At 53.9% G+C, this 26,371-nt stretch overlaps 1 protein-coding gene across 2 annotated transcripts; it reads left to right on the top strand.

Moving 5' to 3' along the window:
- Positions 1–3,561: 3,561 nt before the first annotated feature.
- SLC12A4 (solute carrier family 12 member 4) lies at positions 3,562–26,367 on the top strand. Of its 2 annotated transcripts, none has more exons than XM_043437197.1 (24): positions 3,562–3,765; positions 8,952–9,046; positions 10,414–10,545; positions 14,210–14,356; positions 14,441–14,495; positions 17,196–17,326; positions 18,531–18,772; positions 18,919–19,133; positions 19,688–19,852; positions 19,930–20,028; positions 20,316–20,373; positions 20,713–20,887; positions 21,227–21,345; positions 22,755–22,853; positions 22,994–23,113; positions 23,315–23,419; positions 23,673–23,841; positions 24,135–24,330; positions 24,444–24,613; positions 24,700–24,831; positions 24,914–25,021; positions 25,192–25,379; positions 25,501–25,634; positions 25,793–26,367. In XM_043437197.1, the coding sequence occupies exons 1-24, from the start codon at positions 3,651–3,653 to the stop codon at positions 25,882–25,884; spliced, it is 3,261 nt and encodes a 1,086-aa protein (XP_043293132.1). In that variant the 5' UTR covers positions 3,562–3,650; the 3' UTR covers positions 25,885–26,367. The 2 variants fall into 2 exon arrangements, with proteins under 2 accessions (XP_043293132.1, XP_043293133.1); XM_043437198.1 differs by lacking the exon at positions 3,562–3,765 and adding an exon at positions 5,688–5,724.
- The last annotated feature ends 4 nt before the right edge of the window (positions 26,368–26,371 follow it).

Raw genomic sequence — 26,371 nt, forward strand, 5'->3', positions numbered from 1 at the left:
TACATGGTCCTGTATTTCTTTGATACTTCTCCCATCCAAAGATGGATTCTATGTCTGCCCACCCCTTGAATCTGGGCTTTGTAACTGCTTGACCAGTAAAATATGGCAGAAGTGATGCTGTGCCCATCCAGCCCTGGGCCCAGGAGACTGTCCTGCTTCTTAGGATGCTTACTCACTCATGGACTGTAGCCACTGTACTATGAGGAAGCCAAGCTGCCCAGGGAGAGGTTCACATATAAAGGACCCAGTGTCCCTGGTCCACAGTCCCCTTGAGCTCTTAGCCTACAGCCAATAACAATCTACTGGTCATGTGAGTGAATCATCTTTTTTTTGTTCATGCCCCTCGGCTTGTGGAATCTCAGTTTCCTGACCAGGGCCCCTGGCAGTGGAAGCATGGAGTCCTAACCACTGGACCCATGGGGAATTCCCATGAATCATTTTCAAAATGAATCCTCCAGCCCCAAGTGATGCCATGTGGAATAGAGACAAGCTTACTCAGTTTACAGATTTGTGAGCAAATAAATATTTCTGTTGATTGTCACTCTAAGTCACTATCTTTTAGGGTAATTTGTTATGAAGCCATAGATCACTGGGACAATTATATTTTTCTCTACCTTATATTTCTGCTTGTTCTTTTAAAAGATATTTATTTATTTATTATTTGGCTGCACTGGGTCTTGGTTGCCACTCTCAGGGGCTTTTCTCTTATTGCCATGCAGTGGCTTCTCTTGTTGCAAAGCATGGTCTGTAGAGTGCACGGGCTTCAGTACTTGTGGCATACAGGCTCAGTTGCCCTGCAGCATGTGGGATCTTAGTTCCCTGACCAGGGGTCAAACCTACTTTACCTGCGTTGCAAGGCAGATTTTTAACCACTGGACCACCAGGGAAGTTCCCTCTGCTTGTTCTTTTTTATACTTTCTTGTTTCATATGGCTAATATTCTACCTTATCTTTTGTAATATGTTTATTAGGCTAATTTTGAATTTTTGATCCATGTATTCTGATCCTTTCCCCAATAGATGTTTTCTTTTTTTAATTTATTTATTTTCACTGGAGGCTAATTCCTTTACAATATTGTAGTGGTTTTTGCCATACATTGACATGAATCAGCCACGGGTGTACATGTGTTCCCCATCCTGAACCCCCCTCCCACCTCCCTCCCCATCCCATCCCTCTGGGTCATCCCAGTGCGCCAGCCCTGAACACCCTGTCTCATGCATCGAACCTGGACTGGCGATCAGTTTCACATATGATAATATACATGTTCCAATGCTGTTCTCTCAAATCATCCCACCCTCGCCTTTTCCCACAAAGTCCAAAAGACTGTTCTTTAAGATGTTTTCTTTTGAAATGTCTGTGCTTGTCAAATGTCTGTTTCTTTTTGCCTGTTATTTTTGCCCATGAGTACCCTGATGGTGCAGGCTACTTAACCAGTCAATAGTATGAGGGAAATTGTATCCTAGCTACAGAGTCTCGTAATGTCTAAGGTTTCAGTTGGACTATAGTAGCCTATCTTCCCCACATAGCACCTGACCCTACCCCTGAGACGAGAGGCCAGGTGAGAACTATGGGGAGATTTTGTGGAGCATCAGGGAAGACCAAGGAGGAGGCACCTGTTCGTTCTTTATTCAAAAAATGTGTTGGGGCCAAGACTGAAGATACCAAGTTGAGGAGACTGAAATGGTCCTGCCAGTGTGAAATCCACACACAAGAAACATTAAAGATCTCCACCAACATACTTCTTCCTGCAGTGAGTCCTATGAAAGGAAAGTGCCTCACAGGAGGATGAAGTGGGGGTGGTGGGAAGGTGGGGTATGTTTCAGAGATGTTTTCTGGAGAAGAAGCAGTATTCTAAGCTGAGACCCCCTCCATACAAAGGAGTTTGGTAAATGGGTGTGGGGGTGGGTGGGTAGAAAGGCATCTTGTCAGGCACAGGTGTTGCACAGAAACCCCTTGAGTTTGGGGAAGTGAAAGAAGCCAGAAAGGCTGAGGCTGGGGCAGAGGATGAGGACAGATAAAGCTGAAGAGACTGGAGGGGCCAGATGGAGCAGGGCTTTGTGGGCCAAGAGAAGAGTTTGGGCTTTCTTTTCAAAACAGGTGGCTCTTAGGACTTCCCTGGTGGTCCAGTAGCTAAGACTCCATACTCCCAATGCAGGCGGTCCAGGTTTGATCCCCGGTCAAGGAACTAGATCACATATGCTATAACTAAGAGTTCGCATGCCTGCAACTAAAGTTCTGGCATGTTGCAATGAAGACCTGGTGCAGTCAAATAAATAAGTAAATATTTTTAAAAGAAAAAGAAGAGATGGCTCTACCATGAGCAGGGAGTTCATTGGAAGGCTGCTACTGTGGGCAACTGAATGTGGCATGAAAGACAGGCCAAAGCAACAGGTCTTGGCTGGGATGAGAGTTGGGTAGGGGCCAGAACAGAGGTCAGATCCCAGGTCCTCCTGCAGGGCCCAGAGACTGATTCCTGATCCCATCCCAGAGACAAAGGTCAGGGAATGCAGAGTCTGTGGTAGGTTGGAAAGATACCACTAATTCTGATACTCTAAAACCCTCTGAGTCATAAAAGGGAGAAAAAATGGAGGTGGGCACTGAGGTTTTCTGATAGAGAAAATGCTGAAAGAATGGTCTAGAAAGATAAAGATGTTAAAGTAAAGCCACCTGAATAAACTTATCTGAAGCAATGGCATAGAAAGTGAAAGAAAATTGAGAGTAAAGAAATAAATGAAAAAAAAAAAATAAATGGCTTGGTTAGATAGCATCACCAACTCAATGGACATGAATTTGAGCAAAAGGAGATAGTGGAGGACAGAGCAGCCCGGTGTGCTTCAGTCCTTAGGGTCTCCAAGAGTCGGACATGACTTAGCGACTGCACAATAACAAAAAGGAATCCCCAGGAGGTGAGACAGAAAAAGACAAAATTGAGATGAAAGAACTTGGCTAAAGAATCCAATGCAGCGTCTGAAGAGGCCCGTGGGGCTGGGCGAGGGGAATGGGTGTCCTTACTTCCAAGAAGGAAGCAGCCTCTAGTGAAAGGGCACGGATACCCCCAGCAGCCTCCAACAGAGAGGCACTGTGGGGTGGGCGAAGGGATGGGATCTTCCTGGGGCTCCCTCGGTTTCCAGGGACGCGGAGGAGAGATGAAAGACAGGGATGATGAAAATGGGGATAGGGTGCTGAGAAGGCCCCTGGGCGGTTCTTGAATGAGCTCTGCGCTCCTGCCTACCCTTCCCCGGCCCTGCATCACAGAAACGTCACTGAGCGCTCACTAGGCCGAAAGCTCACCTCGTGCCCCACCTCAGGAGCCCTCAGCAGCCCCAAGAGCATTTCCTCATTTTACAAGCACTGCATCCGAAGCTCAGAGACGGCGGCTCACCACCCGAGGTCACACAGGAATCGGGCCTCCCCAGGGCATGGAATTGTACTGCCCCCCCGGGGGTTTCACTCCTCCGGGGCCCCCCCTCAGGGAGGAGCCGGCCCCGAGCCCCTCCTGCTCCCCGCCCCCGAGGGGCGGCCCGGGGGGCGGGCGGAGGAAGTGAGCGCAGCGGGGAGGAATGTGAGCGGGCGGGGCGCGCCGGCCCGGAGCGGCGGCGACAGCCGGGCAGGCGGCCGGGGCGGCGGGCGCGGCGGGGCCAAGCGCGCGGGATGCCTCACTTCACCGTGGTGCCGGTAGACGGGCCGCGGCGCGGCGATTATGACAACCTCGAGGGTCTGAGTTGGGTGGACTACGGGGAGCGCACCGATCGGGAGGACGCGGACGGTGAGGGCCCGCCCGGTGGGGTCCCGGGCTGGGGCGGGGAGCGGGCCATGCGGGGCCAGCTGGCGCACAGACGCCGGGCCGTGCGCGCACACGTCGATGAGGGCCCAACTTAGTTCTTAGACTCCTTCGCCGCTAGACAGTCGCCAACTCCTCGCGCGCAGACACAATTTTCCTGGGCCCCCGGCGCCTGCTGTAGCGGTCGGGCCTCCCTCCCCGCCCCAGCTCCTCCCTTGAGGGCCGCGGGCGGGGGCTGCAGACGTGGCCAGGCCAGCGGGGCCGCCCGCGGCGCGAAGAGAGCCGAACCTCCATCTCTGGCTCTTCCCGGCTGGGAGCGACAGCCCCAGGCGGGACCCCAGTCGTCTCACCTCCTGCCAACCGCCCCTAACCTCTTCTCGTCTCGCCTACACTTTTGTGCTTCAGCATCTCTTTCCTTAAAACAGCCCTCTCTCTCCTCCGCTCCCCTCCCCTTCTCCTTCCTTCTGTGTGCCGCCCAGCACCCCAGTCCCCCCGGAGGGAAGCCTGAAGGGGTCTGTGGGGCACTGCCTGAGTGCTACATGGATCCCAGCTTACATCTGTAGCTACAGAGGACACCTGTGGAGCACTCACACGGGACCAGGCTTGTCTAGGCACTTTACCTGAATTAACTCCTCCTAATTTAGTTTAATCCTCCTAATTTCCCGCCCTGGGATAGGTAGTGTTACTCTCGATTAGGAAGGAGTGAAGTGAGGCATGGAGTAGTTATGTAACTTGCTCTAGGGGATTCAGATCAGGATGGGAGATTCCAGAGTCCTAACTCTTAACCTAGCTGTTAAACTGGGCCTGAAGGTAAACCCGGCTTCCCTCTCCTAGGTGCCTGCCCTTGACTTTCACCATCTCTTTCCCCAGGGCCCTGTCCTTGCAGGGCTCACTCTTGTGTGAACACTCCAAGAACCTCTGTGTGTGTGTGTGGGGGGGGGGGGGCTCACTCTTGTGTGAACACTCCAAGAACCTGTGTGTGTGTGTGTGTGTGTCCTCGTGCAAGTGTACAGCTCCGCAGGGCTCACTCTTGTGTGAACACTCCAAGAACCTCTGTGTGTGTGTGTGTGTGTGTGTGCCACAGCATGTGCATGTGTAGTTGTGCTCGTGCAAGTGTACAGCTGTGGAGTACCGCAGGGCTCACTCTTGTGTGAACACTCCAAGAACCTGTGTGTGTGTGTGTGTGTGTGTGTGTGTGTGTGTGTGCCACAGCATGTGCATGTGTAGTTGTGCTCGTGCAAGTGTACAGCTGTGGAGTACCGCAGAGCCAGAGTGGGGTCAGGATAGCACATTCTTGTGGGCTACGGTGATGAGGACGGTGATGTGACTGATGACAAATGCTTGCTCTGTTACTGACCATGATGGAGATCTGCAGGGGACATGCGTGTTGGTGGCATATGTCAGGTGATGTTATCTTGATCTGACTTGGATCTGTCTCTGATGGGGACCTGACTGAGGTGATCCATGCTTCATGTGGGTGATGGCTGTGTGTGTCACTTGACTCCTGTGTGTGGAGATGGCACAGCGCAGTGGCATGGGCTGCTGGACATCATGGAAATTTAACAGGCTTGACAGCTTGTGAGGGTGTGCACACCTCAACCCCTGCCAGCACCTGCCCCAGCCTGGTACCAGTGAACAGAGCAATAGCCGGCAGCCATCCCTGCTCCTCTGTTAGCCCTTGGAGGCTCTCTCCCCAGAGGCTGGGTTGGGCTACATCCCTAAGATCAGCTTGGACCAGCAGGTAGGCAGAGCGAAACCCAGCCTCAGGCTCCGCCTTGGCCTCTCACAGGGGACTATAGGGAACTGGCTCCTTCACATTGGCTGAGTCCTGCCAGGTCCCTCCAGGCTGGGCCAGCTCCTCCCACTGTCCCCCCCACCTCTTCTTCCTCCCTTTCAGCCAGATCCGTGACTGTGTCTGCAGTATGGGGGACATTCTGCACCCTGGTGAGTGGTTATGATCCTTCTAGTTGGGGGCTGCAAAGGGTCAGGGGCACACAAATAGTGACCCTGAGGGCCATCTCATGGGACCCCTCTTCCCCCCTGCCGGCCTGGTTATCTGAATCTCTCAAGGCCCATACCTCTGGTCCAAGGGCATAGATGGACCTGTTCATCCAGCCCACCGTGGCCTGTGGGCAGAGGGTGAAGAGGTTCTAGAGGAGTACCCCTGGCAGATACCTGTATGGGGATACCAGGAGTGTCACCTGGATCCCTGCTTGCAGCTGGCGCATTCACAGCTGCTGGCCAGAACACACATATGTGTGTATCTCAGAGGCAGCCCCCAGGCCCAGTCTTCATGCTGTGGTTCACCAAGGGTCTCAGGTGGCATCTGAGTAGCTTTGGCCTGGCAGGCATGCCCAGACCTGCCCTGGGATTTTTGGAATAGCTGACGGCAGTACAGATACCCAGGCACTGCTTAGACCCCACCTCCCCCCAATTCCCACAATCCCATGGGAGCTGTCCTTAACTGGGGTGGTTTTGGGGAACTCCATGGAATCCCTGCTGGGTGTCTGGCACCAGGCTGTCCCTTTTCTGAGGCATTTGGGCAGTTGGAAGAGTGGATGTTATTAGCTCTGCTTCATAGGAGAAGAAACCAAGGCAGCACAGAGAAGGTAAGCAGGTTGCCCTGCGTCACACAGAATCCAAGCTTGGCTTCTGGCCACTGAGCACCAGGAGCCTTGGATACACACATCATGGCCAAACTGCAAACCCCAGACACTCTTTAGTTGTGGCCTTTCCGCAACCCTGGGATGCCTCCTGGGATGGAAGGGGTTCCTAAGCAGGAGTAGGGAACCCACAGCTCAGCTCTCACCTGGATCTAGGGGATCCTGGGACCCAAGTTTGGCCCTCTCACTGAGTCACTTTGCCTCTGAACCTGAGCTTTGCATTCCTTGTTACGAAAAGAGGGTAAATGATACCTACTGGAGTATTGCTATGAGAACTAAAGGTAACCTTTGGAAGGGCTCTGAGCTGCCCTGGCATCATGGCTGAAGGGACAAGGGATTGACTGGGTCTTGCAGGACCATCCACAGGCATTTTGGGGGGACTGCTATGTGCTCAGCTCTGTGTTTTCTAGACACTAATGCAGTCCTTAAGAGAGGCGAGGTTAGGGTTGGACAATGGTGGTGGGAGGGGGGGGAATGCTGCAATGCAGGAGTTTAAAATGATTTATCCTTTACTTTCAACCTGCTTCCACAGAAGGGTCAGAAGAGACAGACAACAAAAATTCCTCCCCAAAGGACTCTTACTGTAAGAAAGATCAAAACCATGCAGAGGAAAGGGACAGGGACTCTGAGGCAGATGGTGACTGGATCTAAGAAACAAATTTAGCTTAGAGATTCCTGGCAGCCAAGGCAGAAAGGGAAACAAGATGAGCTCTTATAGTTGCCTTTTTTGGACAGAATAAAGCCTCTGACTTATTCAGGGAAGATATTTTTGTTTGTCACAAAAATCTAAGAGTAGTTTTCAGTGACTTCTTACTGAAGGACCATCCATATACTGGGCATCAAGGGCACAGCAAATGTCTTAGGGTGTCTGAGTAGCTACATGACCACCCCTCCCACCCCGAGGCTTTAACGTGATTCTGTAGGCTGGCCTCACCTCTCACTATCTCTGTCCACTTTGCCCTTAGCACTGACCTACACACATACTTGTAGCTTCTGGTGCTGAGCTGCTTCACTTATTTAGCTAGTCCAGGTTCCTAGAGAAGGTGATGTACTCTTTTTACATCCTGTGGGAAGGAACAGCTGATTTTGCCCCAGAAATTGTCATCAACATGCTTTACCTGTCAGTCTCTTGGGGCAGTAAAGAATCCATAGCACAGCACCTATTGAGTGATTGTTGGCTTAGAGAAGTTAAGTTTCATATTGATGGCAAGAGGACATATCAAATGGAAGAGGTGTCATTCAGTATTTTTAGCTGCAAACAAGAGAAATGGATTGGGGGCTGTTTAACCTGAGAAGGTTGCCAGGTAGCTCTCACAAAACCAGGCATGGCCAGAATACCCCACTAGTCTGGATCCGTGAAGACACTTCTGTTGGCCACCTCCATCACAGGACACCAGGCCAACACTGCTGCTGTAGTCATTGCCATCCAATACCAACGTGGCTTCTTTGAACCAAGATGTCAGCTGTGAGGCCTTCAGTCACTGCCACCACAGTTTCCAAACTGCAGGGTTTTTTCTCCCTTAGCAACGAGAAAAGGGCTCTTGGTGTCTTCTGCCTGCTTCATGGAAAGCTGGGAATGTCACCCATTGAGACTCACAATGGTTTGGAAAACGAAAGAGTGAATGCTGGGTGGCCAGAAAAAGCAGCCCAGTTTTGAGTGTTGAGGCAGCTATATTAAAAGAAGGTGCATTTGGCTCCTTTCTATGAGGTCTCCTTGGTGCTTAGGCCTTACCTCATCGGCCCGGGGGGTAGGTAGACGTGGGGACTGGCCACTCGCCTAGTCTCTGGCAAGCGGCTGGTATCTGGGGACAGGGAGGTAAACAAGCGAGTCCTGCCTACAGTCCTTGCCCAGTCCCACACCCACGGGGTCAGGCTTTTGTAGGGCTGTCCCAGATGACCCTAGACAGCTCTGGGCGCCCACTTCCGTACACTGGACAGTCTCCTGCTTGCTGCTCCTCCCGGCATGCCTCAGGCCGCCCTCAAGAATGCCGCCCCTGTGCGGTGCATGATGGGGTGGCTAGCAGGTGGCTGGCTGATCATGGCGGCAGAAGGCGCCCTGTGTGGCTTTCTCTATCTGGAGGGTAGCTCTTGGGGGAGCCCTGAGGACACTGAGCCCTTGGCACCGTGCACATTGGGTATTCCAGAAGGGCTGGGGAAAAAAACGGGACTGTGAGTCTCAGGGGTGGTCTGAAGGCCGGCCTTGACTGGGCCACGCCCTTCTGCCGCAGACTCCGCCCCTTGGTGTTAACAGTGCTGAGCTAATGCGTCTGGGGCTCCTGTGCCCCCTGCTAGATGAGTGTTACGCTGGGTTTTGATCATTGGCCAGTCTGCCAATTCTGGCTCTTTCAAGGAGGCTGACAGGGTATGTTGGGGAAACTGAGGCCCAGTATTGTTACACTGGTCCCTAAAGTGCTCCACAGAGATGACAGCAGGCCTGCTGGGAAGAAGTGCATGCTGGGAGCTCAGTAGGCAGTCCCTTAACAGGATTCTGTTTTTCTCTCTCTACAGGACATGGCAACCATAAAGAGAGCAGCCCTTTCCTTTGTCCCATGGAGGCTTCCAGAGGAAGTGACTACCATGACAGGAACCTGGCACTGTTTGAGGTAGCTGAGGAGCCATTCTGGGCCATGGGTGTGGGCGCGCAGGGACCTGTCAGGACCTAAGCCTTAGCTAAGCAAGCCGGCTGGGTGTTGTGCCTCTTTATGTCTGGGCTCCTCCTCCAGTCTCCGCTTGTCTGTCTCGCTCGCTTGGCAGCCAAGCTGCGGTTCTCTTGGCCCTTTCAACTGAAACTGCTTTCCCAGAGGTCTCTACCTCATTACTACCTCCAAGAGTGTTTACCTTTGACTTCCATGCAGCCACTCAGCAAGGTCACCACCTCTCAGGATTTCTAACCCAGGATTTCCTTTGTCTCCTTCACATCTGGGACTTCTCACAGTCCACAATTCTTCCCTCTCCTGTGAACTCTTCCTTGTCCTTCCTGATTGACTCCTCCAACTCTAGCCCCATCAAGTTCACCAAGACCTGGTGCTTCTCACTGAATTTGCCCCTTCTCTCCATATCTGTAACCTCAGTGGATCTCTCTCTGGAAACATTCCCAATTTTGTGACTTTGGCCTTGAATTTTATCATTTTCAGACTCAAGTCAGAAGCTGGCTCTGGGTTGAAGTCATGGTTTAGGCCCCTAAATTCTGACCCACATCTACCCACATTCTGTGGAAGTCTCATAGGCTCTTCAGTCTCTATAGACTTGCAAAGACCTGCATCTTCACTTCTTACTCCAAGCCAGTTTCTCCTTGTGTGTAGGGTCAGAAAGGAGCTGATTGATAGGGAAAAACTAAATGTGGGCAACAGGCAGGTAGAGACACAGTGCTCAGGAAGCTGTGCTAGATGCTGTGCCATATCTTGAGCCCTGGGAGGCCTCTTGACTTGGTCCCTCCCAAAGATGGGCTAGGGGGCTAGGATCCCACCTTGGGGATTGAGGTGGGTTATTCACAGGGTGTGGGGAAGACCATCCAGGAGGTTCAGAGTTTGGGCAGATAAGAGAGACTTCACTTGTCCCAGACATCTCTCTTTTGACTCCTCTTTTAATTTCTTTGTTTCCCTGGGATCACTAGGGTGTCTATTTGTTGAGCACAGATGTGAGTTCCAGAGGCCTACTCATAGCTGGGAGGTAGCCAGCCAGAACAGGCAGGATGAAGTGTGCCAGTCGCCTGTCTGCCCTGCCCTTTCCCCTGAGGCAGGTAGTTTTGCAAATGGGCTGGTAGTGATTGAGCCAAGGTGGGGCAGAGAGAAGTGAGTGCTGGGGTGGGGCACCCACACCTGCCCAGTTGGCTGGCTTGGGCTTCCCCAGGCAGGAGCCCAAGCCTGCCTCAGGGCTTGGCAAGGGACCAGAGGCCAGGCTGCTGGCTACACACAGGTAGCCTGGTGCCAGTTGGGCCCGTTGCCAGAATGCCCTGTGGCTCTGTTTACAGGAAGAGCTGGACATCCGGCCAAAGGTGTCATCTCTTCTGGGCAAGCTCGTCAGCTACACCAACCTCACACAGGGCGCCAAGGAGCATGAGGAGGCTGAGAGTGGAGAGGGTGCCCGTCGGAGAGCAGCCAAGGTGAGCTGGTCAGGGGCAACAGAGAGGCTGCTCCTAGGAGGACAGAGTCAACACCATGGAGTTGGCAGTTTCCCCATGTAGCTGTTAGCATCCCAGGGAAGTAGGTGCCAGGTGTGGTAAGCGTGGAGGATGGGCACTGAGTATTTTGGCCTCAAGGAGGCTTCAAGGGCTGGGCTGAGGAGGAGCCCCTCAGGGCAGAGGATGAGGGAGGCCCTCAGAAATAATGGTGGGAGCGACCACTGCCTTTACTTAGGCCTGTGTGTGTGTGTGTGTGTGTGTGTGTGTGTGTGTGAGGCATCATGCTAAGCAGTGGGCCAGGGTTCTTGCGTATCAACCTCACAAAAAATCTGTGAGGCAGTTTCTATTATCATCCCCACTTTACAGGTGAGGAAACTTGAGTGTCAAAGATGTTAAGTAACTTGCCTAAGGTGACTGAGCTAAACAAGGTCAACACATAACACTGGGAGACTTGTGGGTTTCCTGTGAGGTATGTGACTGCGTAGGATGCCAGATCACTGGCATCCCATCAGGATGGATAAGGGTGTTACCTTTGGAACTAGGAACCTTGGAGCTATGTGACCTAGAGCAGATGACTAAACCCTTCTGCCCCTCTCTTTGTTGGCTGCACTGGCAGACCTCTCCAACAGCCCCTGGGTTCCTTGAGCGCTGCAACTGAGGGTGATAGAAGTAAAACACTGCCTCCTGGGGCTTCCCTATCTCTCTCCTAGTCTTATCCCTGTTCACTTTCCAGGACTCTGGCCCTCCAGTCATCCTCTCTTCAGGATAACTTTGTTGTTACTCAGTCGCTTGGTCATATCCAACTCTTTTGCGACCCTATTGTAGCCTGACAGGCTTCTCTATACATGGATTTCCCAGGCATGAATACTGGAGTGGGTTGCCATTTCCTCCTCCAGGGGATCTTCCCGACCCGGGGATCAAACCCATGTCTCCTGCATTGGTAGGTGGGTTCTTTACCACTAACCTGTGTGATGGGGCTGTTTAACCGAAGGCTGGGTTGTTTTTTTCCCCCCGATGTATTCAGTTTAGAGGCAAAGCAGCTTTTTTCTCCATGTCTCCTGACTCCCTGAGGTTTGGGAAGCAGCTGTGACCCGAAAGGAGCTTGTGTCTGGCACTAGCTGACCTCTTGCTGGAGGTCAGCACAGGCAGGAGGAGCCCTTGGCTGGAATAAACCGCATCCCAAGTCTCAGACCTGCCCTTGAGATTTGGGCAGGTCTTTGAGATTGCCCTTGAGATTGCCTTTGCCTTTGAGATTACTGAGGTGGGTGAGGAGAGAGGAGGTGAGGACCAGGTGGCTGTGCACCCCTCATGTCACTCTTCTCGGAGGCAACCCAGCCCACACTTGAGAGAGGACAGCTGAGATCTTGGGGTCACACAGACCTGACCCCCACTCTATCCTATTGGTTGTGATTTTGATGATATTTTCTGAACTGCAGATAGCAGAGAACTCTGTCTATCTCTAGCTATCCCTGTTTAGCCCTGCAGTGAGGGGTGAGATCCTTGGGTAAGAGTCTCCTCTCTGTCCTTTCAGGCCAAGTCCAGGAAGCCAGTGGTTGGGAGTAAAAAGGTCCCTAAGAAAGGCTAGAGTACATCTCAACAAGGTGTTCTGGGTTGGTGAAGGGCTGTGGTCCCTTGGCCTTATGTAGAGCCTGTGAGGATGCTGGAGTCCAGCCTAAGCTTACCTGCCAGCTCCCCTGGCCCTGGGTTTAAAGATGCAGAGGATGGCTGAGTGTCCCAGCGCTAGTAGGTGTTTCATGGAGAAAGGAGGAGCCTTGTCAAGTCCACAGCAAATCAGCAGAAAGCTAGGGAGCTGGGGCCACTGAGCTGTGGTCCTCACCCAGGCGGGTGTGAGCAGGGGCCTCAGAAAAGAAAAGCTTAAAGCCGGAAGGGTGGGCCTCCAGTCAGACCACACCAAGACCCAAGGCAGCCTCTCCATGGCAGCCACTCTACTGTGGCCTGGTGACCTTCTGAGGCTGCCAGAGGTTATTTAGAGATGCAGAAAGCATTTCCGGCCCTGCCCTTTCCCATACTGCCCCTTTTCCCAGAGTGACTCAGCCTTGAATGGGGAGGCTGGGAGCTGCCACTATCCAGTGGGTGGTCTAGGGCCTCTGAGAAGGGCTCAGTCAGAACCCACATGAGGGGTATCCGTCACCCACTCTGTGCAGGACAGCTTGAGGGACCATTTGTTTTTACTTGGGGCCCTCCCAGGCCCTTCTGGGGTCCTTTAGGCTGTGCACAGATCCTGTGCCCGGCCTGGGCCCTGGAGAAGAGTTCCTGTGGCCACGGAGTTCTTTCTCCCACCCCAGCTCTACAGCAGCAGGCTTTGCTGGGGGTTCTGGTGGAAGCTCTTAGGACCCCACTACTCAGTGCTGTTCTTATGTGGGCTCAGTTCTTCAAGAAGGCACCAGCCCTAACTCTGTGCTTCAGCATCTGCCCTGGCCTCCTGTTTAGCCCCTACTCTGCCCTTAGGTAGTTGAGAAATCCTGCCTGGATGTGCCCATTAAGACAGACTTTCCTTACCTGCCCTCCAGCCTGAGTCTTTATATGCAGGACTTTCCCAATAGGTTGTCCCAGAGGCCTTCTAAGGCATCACTCACTGGGCTTAGGAGCACCTTTTGAGCACCTGCAGGGCCTGCTGATGATAGAACAGTGAACAAGCCAAGTTTACCCCACTATAGTCATTCGAGTGAACAGTTACCATGACCTGTCATGACCACTGTGATGGAAGGGTATATCAGATGCTGAGGGGATGCAAGAAGAAGTACCAACTCCACCTAAGGCAACCTGGGGAAACTTCCTGGAAGAGGCAACAGTTAAGTCTCCTGAAGGTTTAACTGAAGAGGAATTTGCCAGGCCGTAAGGCAGGGATAATCATCCCAGGCAGAGCCTAGCACATGCCCTGGTTCAGAGGCTCTGAGGGTCTGATGTTGTCAGGGGCTGAGACTGACAGAGGTATGGGGCATGCCTGGTGGCCCAGGCCAAGGAGCCTAGCTCACACTGGATTACAGTATAGACAATGCAGAGGAGTTTTAGTAAGGATGATGCGACTGGTCTTGGTTTTCAGAGTCCTGTTCTGGCAGCAGAGTGGGCTGGAGCATGGATAGGCGGACAGGCATAAGAAGTCACTGGCCAGGTGCCCCAGGTGTAGCGCCCCAGCATCAGGGGAGCAAGGTAGACTGATCTCAGGGCACCTTGAGAGGCACACTGGGTAGGACTTACTTTCCTCTGGACTGGATGGAGGTGTTGGAGAGAGGGGGGGTCAGGAACAACTTTTTAGACTCTGGCCTGGGTAACATAGGGCCTGCTGGCTGAGAAAGTGGAGGTCTGATATAGACCTCACTTTCTGGAAGTGTGAAAGAAGAGAGGAAGGGAAGGTGGCAGGACCATGAAGGGGAGGTGAGGCTCAAAAGCTCGCACATGGGGTTTGGAAAAGAATCAGGTTTTATACCTTCCCACTCCCCACTGTTTCTTCATTAATGAAGGTCAGCACAGACATCCAGTCAGCTCACCCTCTGTATCCCCAGGTCTCCACTTGGGATGTCCTTCTCCAGCCTGTTCTCTGGCAGAATACCCTGGAGGTGGGGACTGCCAAGCAATGAGGGGCCCCTCTGATGCTCCGTCTCCCCTCTCCCGTCCTGCTCCATAGGCACCCAGCATGGGCACCCTCATGGGGGTGTACCTGCCCTGCCTGCAGAACATCTTTGGGGTTATCCTCTTCCTGCGGCTGACCTGGATGGTGGGCACGGCCGGCGTGCTGCAGGCCCTCCTCATCGTGCTCATCTGCTGCTGCTGTGTGAGTATCGTGGTGGGGCAGGGCCACGGCTGCCCCACAGAGCCCGCCCAGCTGAGCTGCTCACCTCTGCCCTCCTTCCCACAGACCTTGCTGACGGCCATCTCCATGAGCGCCATTGCCACCAATGGTGTGGTTCCAGGTGGGTGCATGCCATTCAGGCCTGAGGTGGGGAATGGGCCCAGAATCCCCTTTGACTTGCCCAGGAACACTCATTCCCTGCCCCCAGACAGTTTTCTGGTGGGGTCTTAGTCCTTGATTCCATGAAAGTGTCACCACTTAGGAGCATCCCTGCCTGATAGAATTTGAGATCGCTGTTGTTTTATGTTTTATTTGTTTGGGATTTGTTTTGTTTTTAGTATAAAAGTAATTTTTTAAAGGGGGTGCTGGGGCTGATAAAGAAGATGATAGGGCGTTCCTGGTGGCCCAAGTCAATGAGCCTGGCCCACACTATGGATTGTAGGGTTTCCCACCAGGATGATGAGACTGGACTTGGTTTTCAGAGGCTCCACTTATTTATTTATTAGCCATGTATTTATTATACCTTCCCTATGGACTCCTGGATACTTATTTTATTCTTTGGTTCATAATCTTAGTACTATCATTTAATTTTTTGCTTGCACCATTCCACTTTGGGTATTTGGCTATTCACGTTGTCTCCTGTGTTAGAATCCTTTTTTATTTTTTTCAAATAACAGTTTTATTAGTATTAATATAAAAGTAATAGGGAGGAAATGCCTCCCCTGGAAGGAGACGACGACACGTCCCGCATGGAAGAAGTAGACTAAGCGCTGCCTGAGGATCGCTTGGCTGTGTGTTCAGCACTCTGTCTCCATTCCCTCTAATATGTTTTCAAGTATTTCTTTATTTTTGTTAACGTTTAAAAATCGTATGGCATGGTAACTACATAAGGGGAGGATAAGATTTCTTTATACTAAGTGTGATACTGTGATACTTTTAGCACTAAAGCAGAGCTAGTTTTTTCCTAGTTTCATGTTGGCTTATTTTAACAGATGGAAGTAGTTACGTTTGTTGTAAGGTGTGTGTGTAACCTGTGTTAACTTTGTGGTCTGAAGTGTTTAGCTATCAAGCGGATTGTTTAGTAGACCAAAATTTTTTGTCACTGAAGTGTTCTGAAGTATATACCGTGATGTTTAAAAGAAACACTTGTTAAAGCAAGTTTTCATCTTCTGGGATATACTTTTTAAAACTTCCATCCCCTGTAGTTATGACTGCATGTGCCAGGCCTCTAGAAGTTAGTGTGTTAAGCTGAACCAACTTGATTGGATTCGCTGTCCGTACATAGGGCTTGTTTTCCAAAGAAAAATATTGTTTAGAGTAGCAAACTTATAAGCCTGCTCAGGCATGTTGTAAAGCCGCTGGAAAAGTAACTTGGAGCAAGTTTTGTGAGTGGAAATGCAGTGCTCAAGTCACATTCTGCTTTAAAAAGTTGTAACAAATATAGATGAATTAAAAAAAAAAAAAAAGTAATAGGGAAAAAACAATATATGTTTACCAGAAGAGGGATTTAAAGTATAGAAAAATGTAGAAAAAAATTGAAGAGTACCCGTAATCCAACCAACCTGAGTTCATAACTGTTAGTTAGCCTTTTGGTCCATGGTTTTAGGGTCTTATAAAGTATTGAGATATATTGTTTTCCCCAAACTCTGTGTGTGTGCGTGTGTGTGTGTGTGTGTGTGTGTGTGTGTGTATGTATCTCACATGCTGAAAACAGTTTATTTGGTTTTTTAAAACAGGACTGATATTATCTAATTTATGTGATTATTTTCCTATTCTCTGCTTTTTCACTGTTGTAAACATTGTCATGAACAGTCTTGCACACTGATCTTTGTTCATGCCCCTGGCAGTTTCCTTAGGAGAGGGTCCTCAGTTCAGTTCAGTCGCTCAGTCGTGTCCGACTTTTTGCGACCCCATGGACTGCAGCACGCCAGGCCTCCCTGTCCATCACCAACTCCCAGAGTCTACTCAAACTCATGTCCATTGAGTTGGTGATGCCATCCAACCATCTCATCCTCTGTTGTCCCCTTCTCCTCCCGCCTTCAATCTTTCCCAGCATCAGGGTCTTTTCAAATGAGTCAGCTCTTCCCATCAGGTGGCCAGACTATTGGAGTTTCAGCTTCAACATCTGTCCTTCCAATGAATAGGAGAAGGTCCTAGAGGTGGGATTATAATGTGAAAAGGAGTAGCCTTTTTAAAGCTTCTTGATCCTTGTTCCCAGATTTTTCACAGATAAGTTTTATCAGGAGCAGTTTCAACCAGAAGCATGGGATGGCTCTTGTCGCCTGCACCCTCACTGGCCCTGAGGCCCAGGGTTGACTCAGTCTTGCCAGGGGTGTTAGACTGTGATGGAAGCACAGATTCAGGGCCGGAGAGTCAGCCAGGACAATTACCCTGTGGCTGGCCCTAGGGGCAAAAAACTAGATAAAATACAGTCCCTTCCCTGGTCTGGAGGGTGAGCTAACAGAGTTAGCCCTTGGGAAGGGTGTGCGGTGTGCTAAGATGGGACACAATCAGCCAGGGGAGTCTGTGGGGACTGACCTAACTCCACTGAGGCTTTGCTGTGGACCTAGAGCTGCCCCAGCAGAGTAGTCATCTCACTGGCCCATGCTGTGTGTTGGAGTCAAATGAAATCAGGTCCACCCCCAGCCTGGCCACTTATTAACCATGCTATCTTAGGCAAGGTTATCTAAACCTTCTGCTCATTTGTGAATAGGAAAAGCAGTCCCTGTGCCCCTGGATGGTTGTGAAGGGTTGTCATGGGAGACCTAACCCTCTTGAAGAAAAACCAGCCTTGATCTGTGTATGCTTTTTTCTGTTGTAGCTGGGGGCTCCTATTTCATGATCTCCCGTTCGCTGGGGCCGGAATTTGGAGGTGCCGTGGGCCTGTGCTTCTACCTGGGAACAACATTTGCGGCAGCCATGTACATCCTAGGGGCCATTGAGATCTTGCTGGTGAGTCAGGCTAAGTCCTGGCCATTTCTGTTCTTGTTGGAACAGCCCCTTTCCTATAAGCCCAGGCTCTTCATGCTACTCTCACGTCTGGCCCAGATCTACGGCTTACAATGAGGAAGGCCTCTTTGAGGGAGAAAGATCTTTGTTCAAGCCAGTGTCCCCTTCAGCCCTTTCCCAGTTTGGATCGGGCATGGAAGGGGCCTGGCAGTCTTCACCTTGGCCCTGGATGTTCCAGTTGCCCAGGCAATATTTGAGCTGTGGCAGGTGGTCTGTGAACTACTGCATGTAACGCTATGATGGATCTTGGTGGTGATGCAGAGCCTGTCTCCCGGGCTCATGTGGGCTCTGGGCAGCTCTGTCTCCTCCAGGGTTCTGTGCCAAGGCCTCTCAGATCCATCTTATCATCTTAACAAAATCAGGGAGGTCAGTACCCTCTCTGTGGGCCCCAAGTGTGCTCTGACTCAGCTTCCTGCCTCCCACTGGACTGCCCTGGTGGTGGGGAATGAGCGGGAGGGGCAATGGGGAGGATTGGCTAACCAGTGCCCGCCCCTGGGTATACAGACAGTAGATGTTTAGAGGAACTGCCTACCTACTTCCACCTCCAGATCCTCTGTCTGTAGCATGGAGCCTATTCCTGGATATTCTGGGGAGTTTATTTTTGTTTTACTATTTCTGACGTTCCTACATTTATTATCTGGATTTCTTCTATAAGGAAATTTGTCCTTTTTCCATTTGTTTATTTATTCAACCATGTATTTATATCAGTATGGACTCCTGGATATTTATTTTTATTCTTTGGCTCGTAATCCTATACTATCATTATTTATTTTGTTGTTCCTCAAACTATCCCACTTCTATTTAGCTATTCAGTTCAGCTCCTGTGTCCGGATCTTTTTTTTTCTTTTTTGTAAATAATAGCTTTATTAAGATATAATTCACATAAAATTCACTGCTTCCCAAGTAACTAAGTGGTAAAGAATCTGCCTGCCAATGCAGGAGATGAGGATTTGATCCCTGAGTCTGGAAGATCCCCTGGAGGAGGAAATGGCAACCCACTCCAGTATTGTTGGCTGGAGAATCCCATGGACAGAGGAGCCTGGTAGGCTATAGTCCATGGGTTGCAAAGAATCAGACGTGACTGAGTGACTAAGCACATACTCCACATAGGAAAATTGAACCTCCTTTATCTGTCTTCTTGTTTCAGACCTACATTGCCCCTCCAGCCGCCATTTTTTACCCAACAGGCACTCATGACACATCGAGTGCCACCTTGAACAATATGCGGGTATATGGGACCATTTTCCTGACCTTCATGACCCTAGTGGTATTCGTTGGTGTCAAGTATGTGAACAAATTTGCCTCACTCTTCCTGGCCTGTGTGATCATCTCCATCCTCTCCATCTATGCTGGAGGCATCAAATCTATTTTTGACCCTCCTGTGTTTCCGTAAGTAACCTGGGAGTACCTCCAGGCATTACACTGACATCCTGCCTACATGGATGGCCTTCTCTGTAGAGGCTGCCGGATGGGGAGCAAGCTGGGGTCTTGGGCTGAGCAGCTGCTGATGCTTTCACCTCCTCCATGTCCCACAGAGTATGTATGCTGGGCAACAGGACACTGTCCCGGGACCAGTTTGATGTCTGCGCCAAGACGACCGTGGTAGACAATGAGACAGTGGGCACCCAGCTCTGGAGCCTCTTCTGCCACAGCCCCAACCTCACGGCTGAGGCCTGCGACCCCTACTTCCTGCTCAACAATGTGACTGAGATCCCCGGCATCCCTGGTGCAGCTGCTGGTGTACTCCAGGGTGTGTGCTCCCTTCCGCCTGCTCACCCCCGCCCCCCACCCCCGCAGCAGAGCAGAAGGAGGGAACGAGCATGGAGGGACAGGGTAGCACAGAGCCGCCCTTGTATGGCCAGCTCAGGAACGGGAGGCAGTTCTGGCTGCCTTCCCAGCCCAGCAGTGTCCTCTCAGCCCAGCTCCTGGCAGCTAAATTTCGGTTGAACGGAGCCTGTTTTGGCCAGTGTCCCAGGCCTGCAGCAGCCCCCCAGAAAGTTCTGGCAGCCCCTCTCTCCCCAGCCACCAGCCCCTGACCCTGCCTGGGATAGTTCTCACAGGAGCCATAAAGGGCCTCTGTCTCAGAGGCAGGCAGTGGCCGACAGTGGCGGTTCAGCCACCTTTACCTTCCAGACTCCAGCCAGCCAGTCCTTCCCTGTAGCCAGAGTGGCCCTGTGGCTGAAACCACAGCCATCAGGCTGAGGTCACCCCCTTGAGCCCCCAGAACCTCTTACACCTGTAGCCCCTGGCTGGGCTGCCCCAGACTTCCCTGGGGCTGCAGTGGTGATGCAGCTGCCCCCACAGAAAACCTATGGAGCGCCTACCTGGAGAAGGGTGAGGTCGTGGAGAAGCATGGGCTGCCCTCCAGGGACGCCCTTGGCCTGAAGGAGAGCCTGCCCCTGTACGTGGTGGCTGACATCGCCACATCCTTCACTGTGCTGGTTGGCATCTTCTTCCCCTCAGTAACAGGTAAGCCCTCTTGCCCACCCACGCTCCCTGCCCCCACTCCCGAGGGAGCCCCTGAGGGAGTCTCATTGTTTTTGGAGGCATCATGGCTGGTTCCAACCGCTCTGGGGACCTCCGAGACGCGCAGAAGTCCATCCCAGTGGGGACCATTCTGGCCATTGTTACCACTTCCCTTGTCTGTATCCTTTCCTAGGCCTGGCATTGTGGCAGGGGGGTGCGCAGGCAGGAGGCACTTCCTTGTATTTAAGTCACCACCTGGCATGTGCAGACATGTATACACATGCATGCATGTATACATCACCCCTCACACACATGCATACATTCAAGGGGTTTGTTTGTGCCCGACATGAAACCTCAGCTGCAGGTGTCCTGAGACTTGGGCGAGGGGGGCCCTGGGGCCCTGTGTGGGGAGTGAGTGGGGACAGCAGGGGCAACAGAGGTCCAGCTTTCCTTGACGCGGCTACAGACTTCAGCAGCGTGGTTCTCTTCGGCGCTTGCATCGAGGGTGTGGTCCTCCGGGACAAGTAAGTGAGCTGGGCCCCTCCCTGTGGCTGTGGGCTCAGCTTCTGCTGCCCAGACCCCAGGCAGGCCCTCTCATACTCGTGGTCCCACACATGTCCTCAGGCTGCTGGTTGTCAGTGGTGGGTCAGTCCCACCAGGACTTTGGCTTCTAAGAGGATGCTGACATCAGATTGGGTCTGGGCTGGAAGGATAGGGGCTGGTGGACTAGCCTCTGCTGAGGGCCAGAGTTCTGGCCCCTGTAGCTGTCCTTCTTGACCCCTGCCAACCCTCACACTGGGCAGCCCCAGCCAGGGTTTTGGGGGCTCCTTGTATGGAGCATGGTCTGAGCCCGGCTCTTGCAGGTATGGCGATGGTGTCAGCAGAAACCTGGTGGTGGGCACGTTAGCCTGGCCTTCGCCCTGGGTCATCGTCATCGGCTCCTTCTTCTCCACTTGCGGTGCCGGCCTGCAGAGCCTAACTGGGGCACCACGCCTGTTGCAGGCTATCGCCAAGGACAACATCATCCCTTTCCTCCGGGTGAGCTTCTTACAGTCCCCCACCATCTGGGTGCTCCTAGTCATGCACACTGGCCAGGGAGAGAAGTAGACAGTCAATCCAGGTGCATGTTATCCTGCCAAGGGCCAGGGCCAGGCAGCCATCCATGGAGAGCTGCTGCTGGCAGAACTGCCTGGGCCCAGAAGCCCCAAGGCCTGTCTTCACTCACAACGGAGAAACTTGGGGAATTGGAGGGCGGAGTACCTGTCAGGATAGGTGTGGCTGTGACTTGAGCCCGAGGGACTTGGAGATGATGGAGGCCAGGCTGTGACTTGTATCCAGCTTCTTCGCTTCTGACCCCATTGCCCCTGGCGTGTGCAGGTTTTCGGCCATGGCAAGGCAAATGGTGAACCGACGTGGGCCCTCCTCCTGACAGCACTCATCGCTGAGCTGGGCATCCTCATTGCCTCCCTGGACATGGTGGCCCCCATTCTATCCATGTGAGCTGGGGGCCAGGGCAGGGCAAGGGTCCTGGGAAAGTCTCCTTGCACCCTCAGCCACACCCTAGCCAGGAGCCCTGCCCAGCAACTCCTCTGTGACCCTGTCTAATGTTGAGGGCACAACTGGGAGACGGGTCAGGCTGTTGGGGGATATTTGCCTGGCAGAGCTCAGCCTTCTGAACCTCTGCCTTCCAGTGCTTACTCAGATGTTTTAAAGAGACCAGTAGGTCCCTTGTGCCTCTGTGAGAGACCCCCAGAGCAGGGACAGGGCAAGCAGCAGTCTCAGCACCTTTGATGAGGCACCACTGTCCCATCCACCTATTTGCAAGTTGCTTGCTTTTAAAGTTTTGGAGTCAGCTGGGCATTTGAATCTGCCAGTGCCCTGCAGGAGGTGGCAAACACGCAGCAGTTTCCTGGGGCAGTTCGTGTCCTTGCTCTGTTCACCTCCGCCAGTGCCAGGGCCACTTTGCCCCACCTCACACACCTTGCTCCACAGCTGGTGCTCCGTTTGCTTGTTCCATTACATCCGAGCCACCCTTTACCACCCCACGCAGCCTGTAGGACTGACTGAGCTCCCTTCGCCCCAAAGCTGTGCCCCCAGCCACAGCCAGGCCTGCCAGAGTCAGTGCTCTCCTGTTCCCCCAACACACCTCCACTTGTTACCGCCCAGCTTCACCCACACCTGAAACTATCCTTGCTGCAGTTTTCTTGGGTGGTGGCCCCTTACCGCCCATGTCAGGATGCGTCTCAGCCTTGATGCTGTGGCTGCTCCTCCTGCAACCCTAACGGGACTGAGCACTGCCCCTACCATGAGAGTCCCTGCCCTGTCTCATCAGCCCTCCTGCCTTCTTGTCTGTCCTTGCTCACCCACCAGCTGAGGGCAGAGGTGGGCAGCCACTCCCCTCAGCCCTCTGTCTTTCCTGGGGGGCTCATGCAGTAGGCCTCTTCCGTCCTGGTCTCCCACACCCACTGAAGTGTCCCTCAAGTGTCTCTAATGCAGTGACTCAAAATGGCCCTCCTCATGTTCTCTGACCCCCTCTCCCCACACTCATGAAAGCCCCTCATCCAACTGGTCTCCCAGGCCAGAGGCCTGGCTTTTGTCTAGCTGTATCCAGGCACTGAACTCTCCTTTACACCATCTTCTTCCACAACTGCTCCCCCTGCCCACAGCCCCCTGGCCTTCTGCCTGGAACATCCTCAGACCAGGCTCTGCGGGTCCCAGCGCAGTGTCCCATCCACATCTGGCCCTGGTGTGGGCGAAGTGAGGCTGAGACGACCCGCCTGACCACGCAGGGCAGAGCTGTGACAGTCTCTGCTCCTCATCTAGGCCCAGCCTGGGGAGGGTCCGGGACATCAGGTACCTGGCTGCCAAGGGGGCTGCTCAGTCCCAGCTGCTCCTTGTGCTTCAGGTTCTTCCTGATGTGCTACCTGTTTGTGAACCTCGCCTGTGCTGTGCAGACACTCCTGAGGACCCCCAACTGGCGGCCTCGGTTCAAGTACTATCACTGGTATGTGCCAGCTGGGCCCCTGAGCCAGGTTGTGGGAAACCATTCTGGATGGGGTTTGAACTTTCTGGGCAACAGTTTCTATTGGTGAGAGTCTGGGAGGTCTTTCCCTGATTCTGGCCCTTCCCCCATCTCTGGCCCAGGGCACTGTCCTTCTTGGGCATGAGCCTCTGCCTGGCCTTGATGTTTGTCTCCTCCTGGTACTACGCCCTGGTCGCCATGCTCATCGCTGGCATGATCTACAAGTACATCGAGTACCAAGGGTGAGTGCGGGTGCCACCCGCTCGGGTGCTCAGGGCTGCTGGGCTGGGCTGTAGTTGGGTGTGGAGAGCTGAGCCATCCTTCATTAAGCCACTGTGGCACTGGGGCTGGGGGGCTGTGACTTGGGCCTGGTCCCTTCCATCCTACATACACATGGACACAAGTCCTGGGGGGGACTCACCAGCCTTCGGGGGCTTCTGCAGGGCTGAGAAGGAATGGGGCGATGGGATCCGAGGCCTGTCCCTGAGTGCCGCCCGCTATGCCCTGTTGCGGCTAGAGGAGGGCCCTCCTCACACCAAGAACTGGCGGTGAGTCACCCGGGCCTGGCGGGGGCAGTCGAGGTTCTCAGGGGGCGGCCCTGTGAGAGGGGAGAGTCACGAGGTGCTGGCTTCCCTCCCTAGTCCGTGTTCCCTGTCCTGAACTGCCAGGGGTGCCGTCCTGCTTATCAGGCCCTTGGATCACTGCTACCTGAGGGGGCCTGTGAGCCAAGAGAGGAGGGAGCTGGGCTCCCTGCAGACCTCTGGCCCTAGTCTCAGGCCACCTCTCCATCCGGCCACTCAGGCCTCAGCTACTGGTGCTGCTGAAGCTAGATGAGGACCTTCACGTGAAGTACCCGCGGCTCCTCACTTTCGCCTCCCAGCTTAAAGCTGGCAAGGGCCTGACCATCGTCGGTTCTGTCATCCAGGGCAGCTTCTTGGAGAGCTACGGCGAGGCCCAGGCTGCTGAGCAGGTACTGCTGGGGTGGGAGTCGGGGGTGGGAGGACCCTGAACCGGACTGGAGATGTCCGGGCTGTAGCTGGTGCAGAGAGGGAGGGGACCAGTCCTGGCCAGCCAGGCGAGAGCTGAGAGCGGGAGCCAGGTGGGTATGAAGGTTCCATCTTGCAAGCATGGTCTCTGGGTGGGCAGCTTGCCCCCATCTCCTCCCCCACCACCAAGCAGCTCTGTACCCTGGGGCCTGGGCAGGGAACCCAGCAGAGGGGACATGGATGGCCTTGCCTTCTGACCCGGGTATGTTCCCCACAGACAATCAAGAACATGATGGAGATTGAGAAGGTGAAGGGCTTCTGCCAGGTGGTGGTGGCCAGCAAGGTGCGGGAGGGACTGGCCCACCTCATCCAGTCTTGCGGCCTGGGAGGCATGAGGCACAACACCGTGGTGCTGGGCTGGCCCTACGGCTGGCGACAGAGTGAGGACCCACGCGCCTGGAAGACCTTTATTGGTGTGTGAGACTCAGGGCCTGGGCTCGACCACATAGGGCAGAGGCCAGGGGTCAAGCGAGGGCAGAGGCCAGAGGGTCATGGGCTGACAATCGACAGTGCCCCTCCTCCCCAGACACTGTGCGCTGCACCACGGCTGCCCACCTGGCCCTGCTCGTGCCCAAGAACATCGCCTTCTACCCCAGCAACCATGAGCGCTACCTGGAGGGCCACATCGACGTGTGGTGGATTGTCCACGACGGCGGCATGCTCATGCTCCTGCCCTTCCTGCTGCGCCAGCACAAGGTGGGCCAGGCGCTCAGGCCGTGGTGCGAGGGGCCGGGCCGGTGCAGGGAGGGGGTGCGCCTGAACCACCACCCTCCGTGGCCCAGGTTTGGAGGAAATGCCGGATGCGCATCTTCACGGTGGCCCAGATGGACGACAACAGCATCCAGATGAAGAAGGATCTGGCCATCTTCCTATACCACCTACGTCTCGAGGCAGAGGTGGAGGTGGTGGAGATGGTGAGACCCCTGCCCGCCATAGCCCCGTGGATGCCCTGCCCCACCCCCATAGCCCGGTCTTCACGGCTCACCCACTCCCCAGCACAACAGCGACATCTCTGCATATACCTACGAGCGGACACTGATGATGGAGCAGCGCTCCCAAATGCTGCGGCAGATGAGGCTGACCAAGACAGAGCGGGAACGAGAGGTCAGTGACCTTCCTCGGTTCAGGGCAGGGTCCTGCCTTGGGAGAGGCCATCAAGTGGGAGCATCAGAATGACTCACTGCAGCCCCCCTTGTTTCCCTGAGGCTGGGTGATCACGCTGGGCCAGCTTGGCCCCCCACGGCGCTGAGGCGACCTCCTCTGGTTGTCCTCAGGCCCAGCTAGTCAAGGACCGGCACTCAGCCCTGCGGCTGGAGAGCCTGTACTCGGATGAGGAGGATGAGTCTGCAGCTGGGACTGACAAGATCCAGATGACATGGACCCGGGACAAGTACATGGCCACGGAGCCCTGGGACCCCAGCCACACGCCCGACAACTTCCGGGAACTGGTGCATATTAAGCCGTGAGTGCAGCAGAAATGGACCCAGCCGTATCCAGGCCTGGGGGCGGAGGTGGGGTGTGGGCAGATAAGCCCGGTGGGGTGGTCCAGGGGTGGGATCCATGATCAGCCACGTTATCTGCAGGGACCAGTCTAATGTGCGGCGCATGCACACGGCCGTGAAGCTCAATGAAGTCATTGTCACACGCTCCCATGACGCCCGCCTGGTCCTACTGAACATGCCCGGCCCACCCAAGAACAGCGAGGGTGATGAGAACTGGATCCTTTGGTGGGTAGGTGGGCAGTGTATGAGGTCAGGATGGGCACTCCTGTCCCTGGATGCCCTGAGGGTTTGCAGGGTACCCCAGCTCTGCTTGATGGGCCAGACTTCCCTGCGTGTTTCCTTGGGTGTGGCTTCCTTGACTGATGCCCCACAGACATGGAGTTCCTGGAGGTGCTGACCGAGGGCCTCGAACGAGTGCTGTTGGTACGTGGTGGTGGCCGTGAAGTCATCACCATCTACTCCTGAGCCCAGTACAGACTTGTGGCCTAGAGTGAAGGTGTCCAGGGTAACACACAGCCTCCCTCCAGCACCCACCTGCCAGCCCCACTTTGCCTGGCCTCACCCTGGACCCAGCTTTACTAGGTCTCCTTGGAGCCTGGGCCCAGACCTGGCCATGGAGATGGATCCGAGGTCCCTCAGGACCCTGAGAGGTTCGGGGACTTGCCCGTCCAGCACGCCAAGATGCCTGTCCTGACTGGAGAAGACTGGTGGGGGCTGATGTGGGGATTGAAGGCAGCTGGCCCGGGAGCGCTATTTATTGCATATTTATTGTTTGGATGTCACCATCAGAGAGGAGGGGAAGGGTGACGAGGGAGGGATCCGGCCCAGCCCGCCTGCAGGAAGATCTGACTCAGCTCCTGTGGGCGGGGACCCCCACCAAGCCAAGTTGAATGGAACCAGCCAGCTGAAGCCTGACTTTTTTCAATAAAACATTGTGTACTTCTGGGCCTCC

Source organism: Cervus canadensis, chromosome 18 (assembly GCF_019320065.1).
Source record: "Cervus canadensis isolate Bull #8, Minnesota chromosome 18, ASM1932006v1, whole genome shotgun sequence".
NCBI lineage: Eukaryota > Metazoa > Chordata > Mammalia > Artiodactyla > Cervidae > Cervus > Cervus canadensis.

Excerpts from the sequence above, each read along its gene's own strand:
- SLC12A4 (XM_043437197.1), top strand. The coding sequence starts at position 3,651 with ATGCCTCACTTCACCGTGGTGCCGGTAGACGGGCCGCGGCGCGGCGAT. Across the intron at positions 14,496-17,195 it reads CACCAATGGTGTGGTTCCAG|CTGGGGGCTCCTATTTCATG; the intron begins GTGGGTGCATGC and ends TTTCTGTTGTAG. Across the intron at positions 24,832-24,913 it reads AGGTGGAGGTGGTGGAGATG|CACAACAGCGACATCTCTGC; the intron begins GTGAGACCCCTG and ends CCCACTCCCCAG.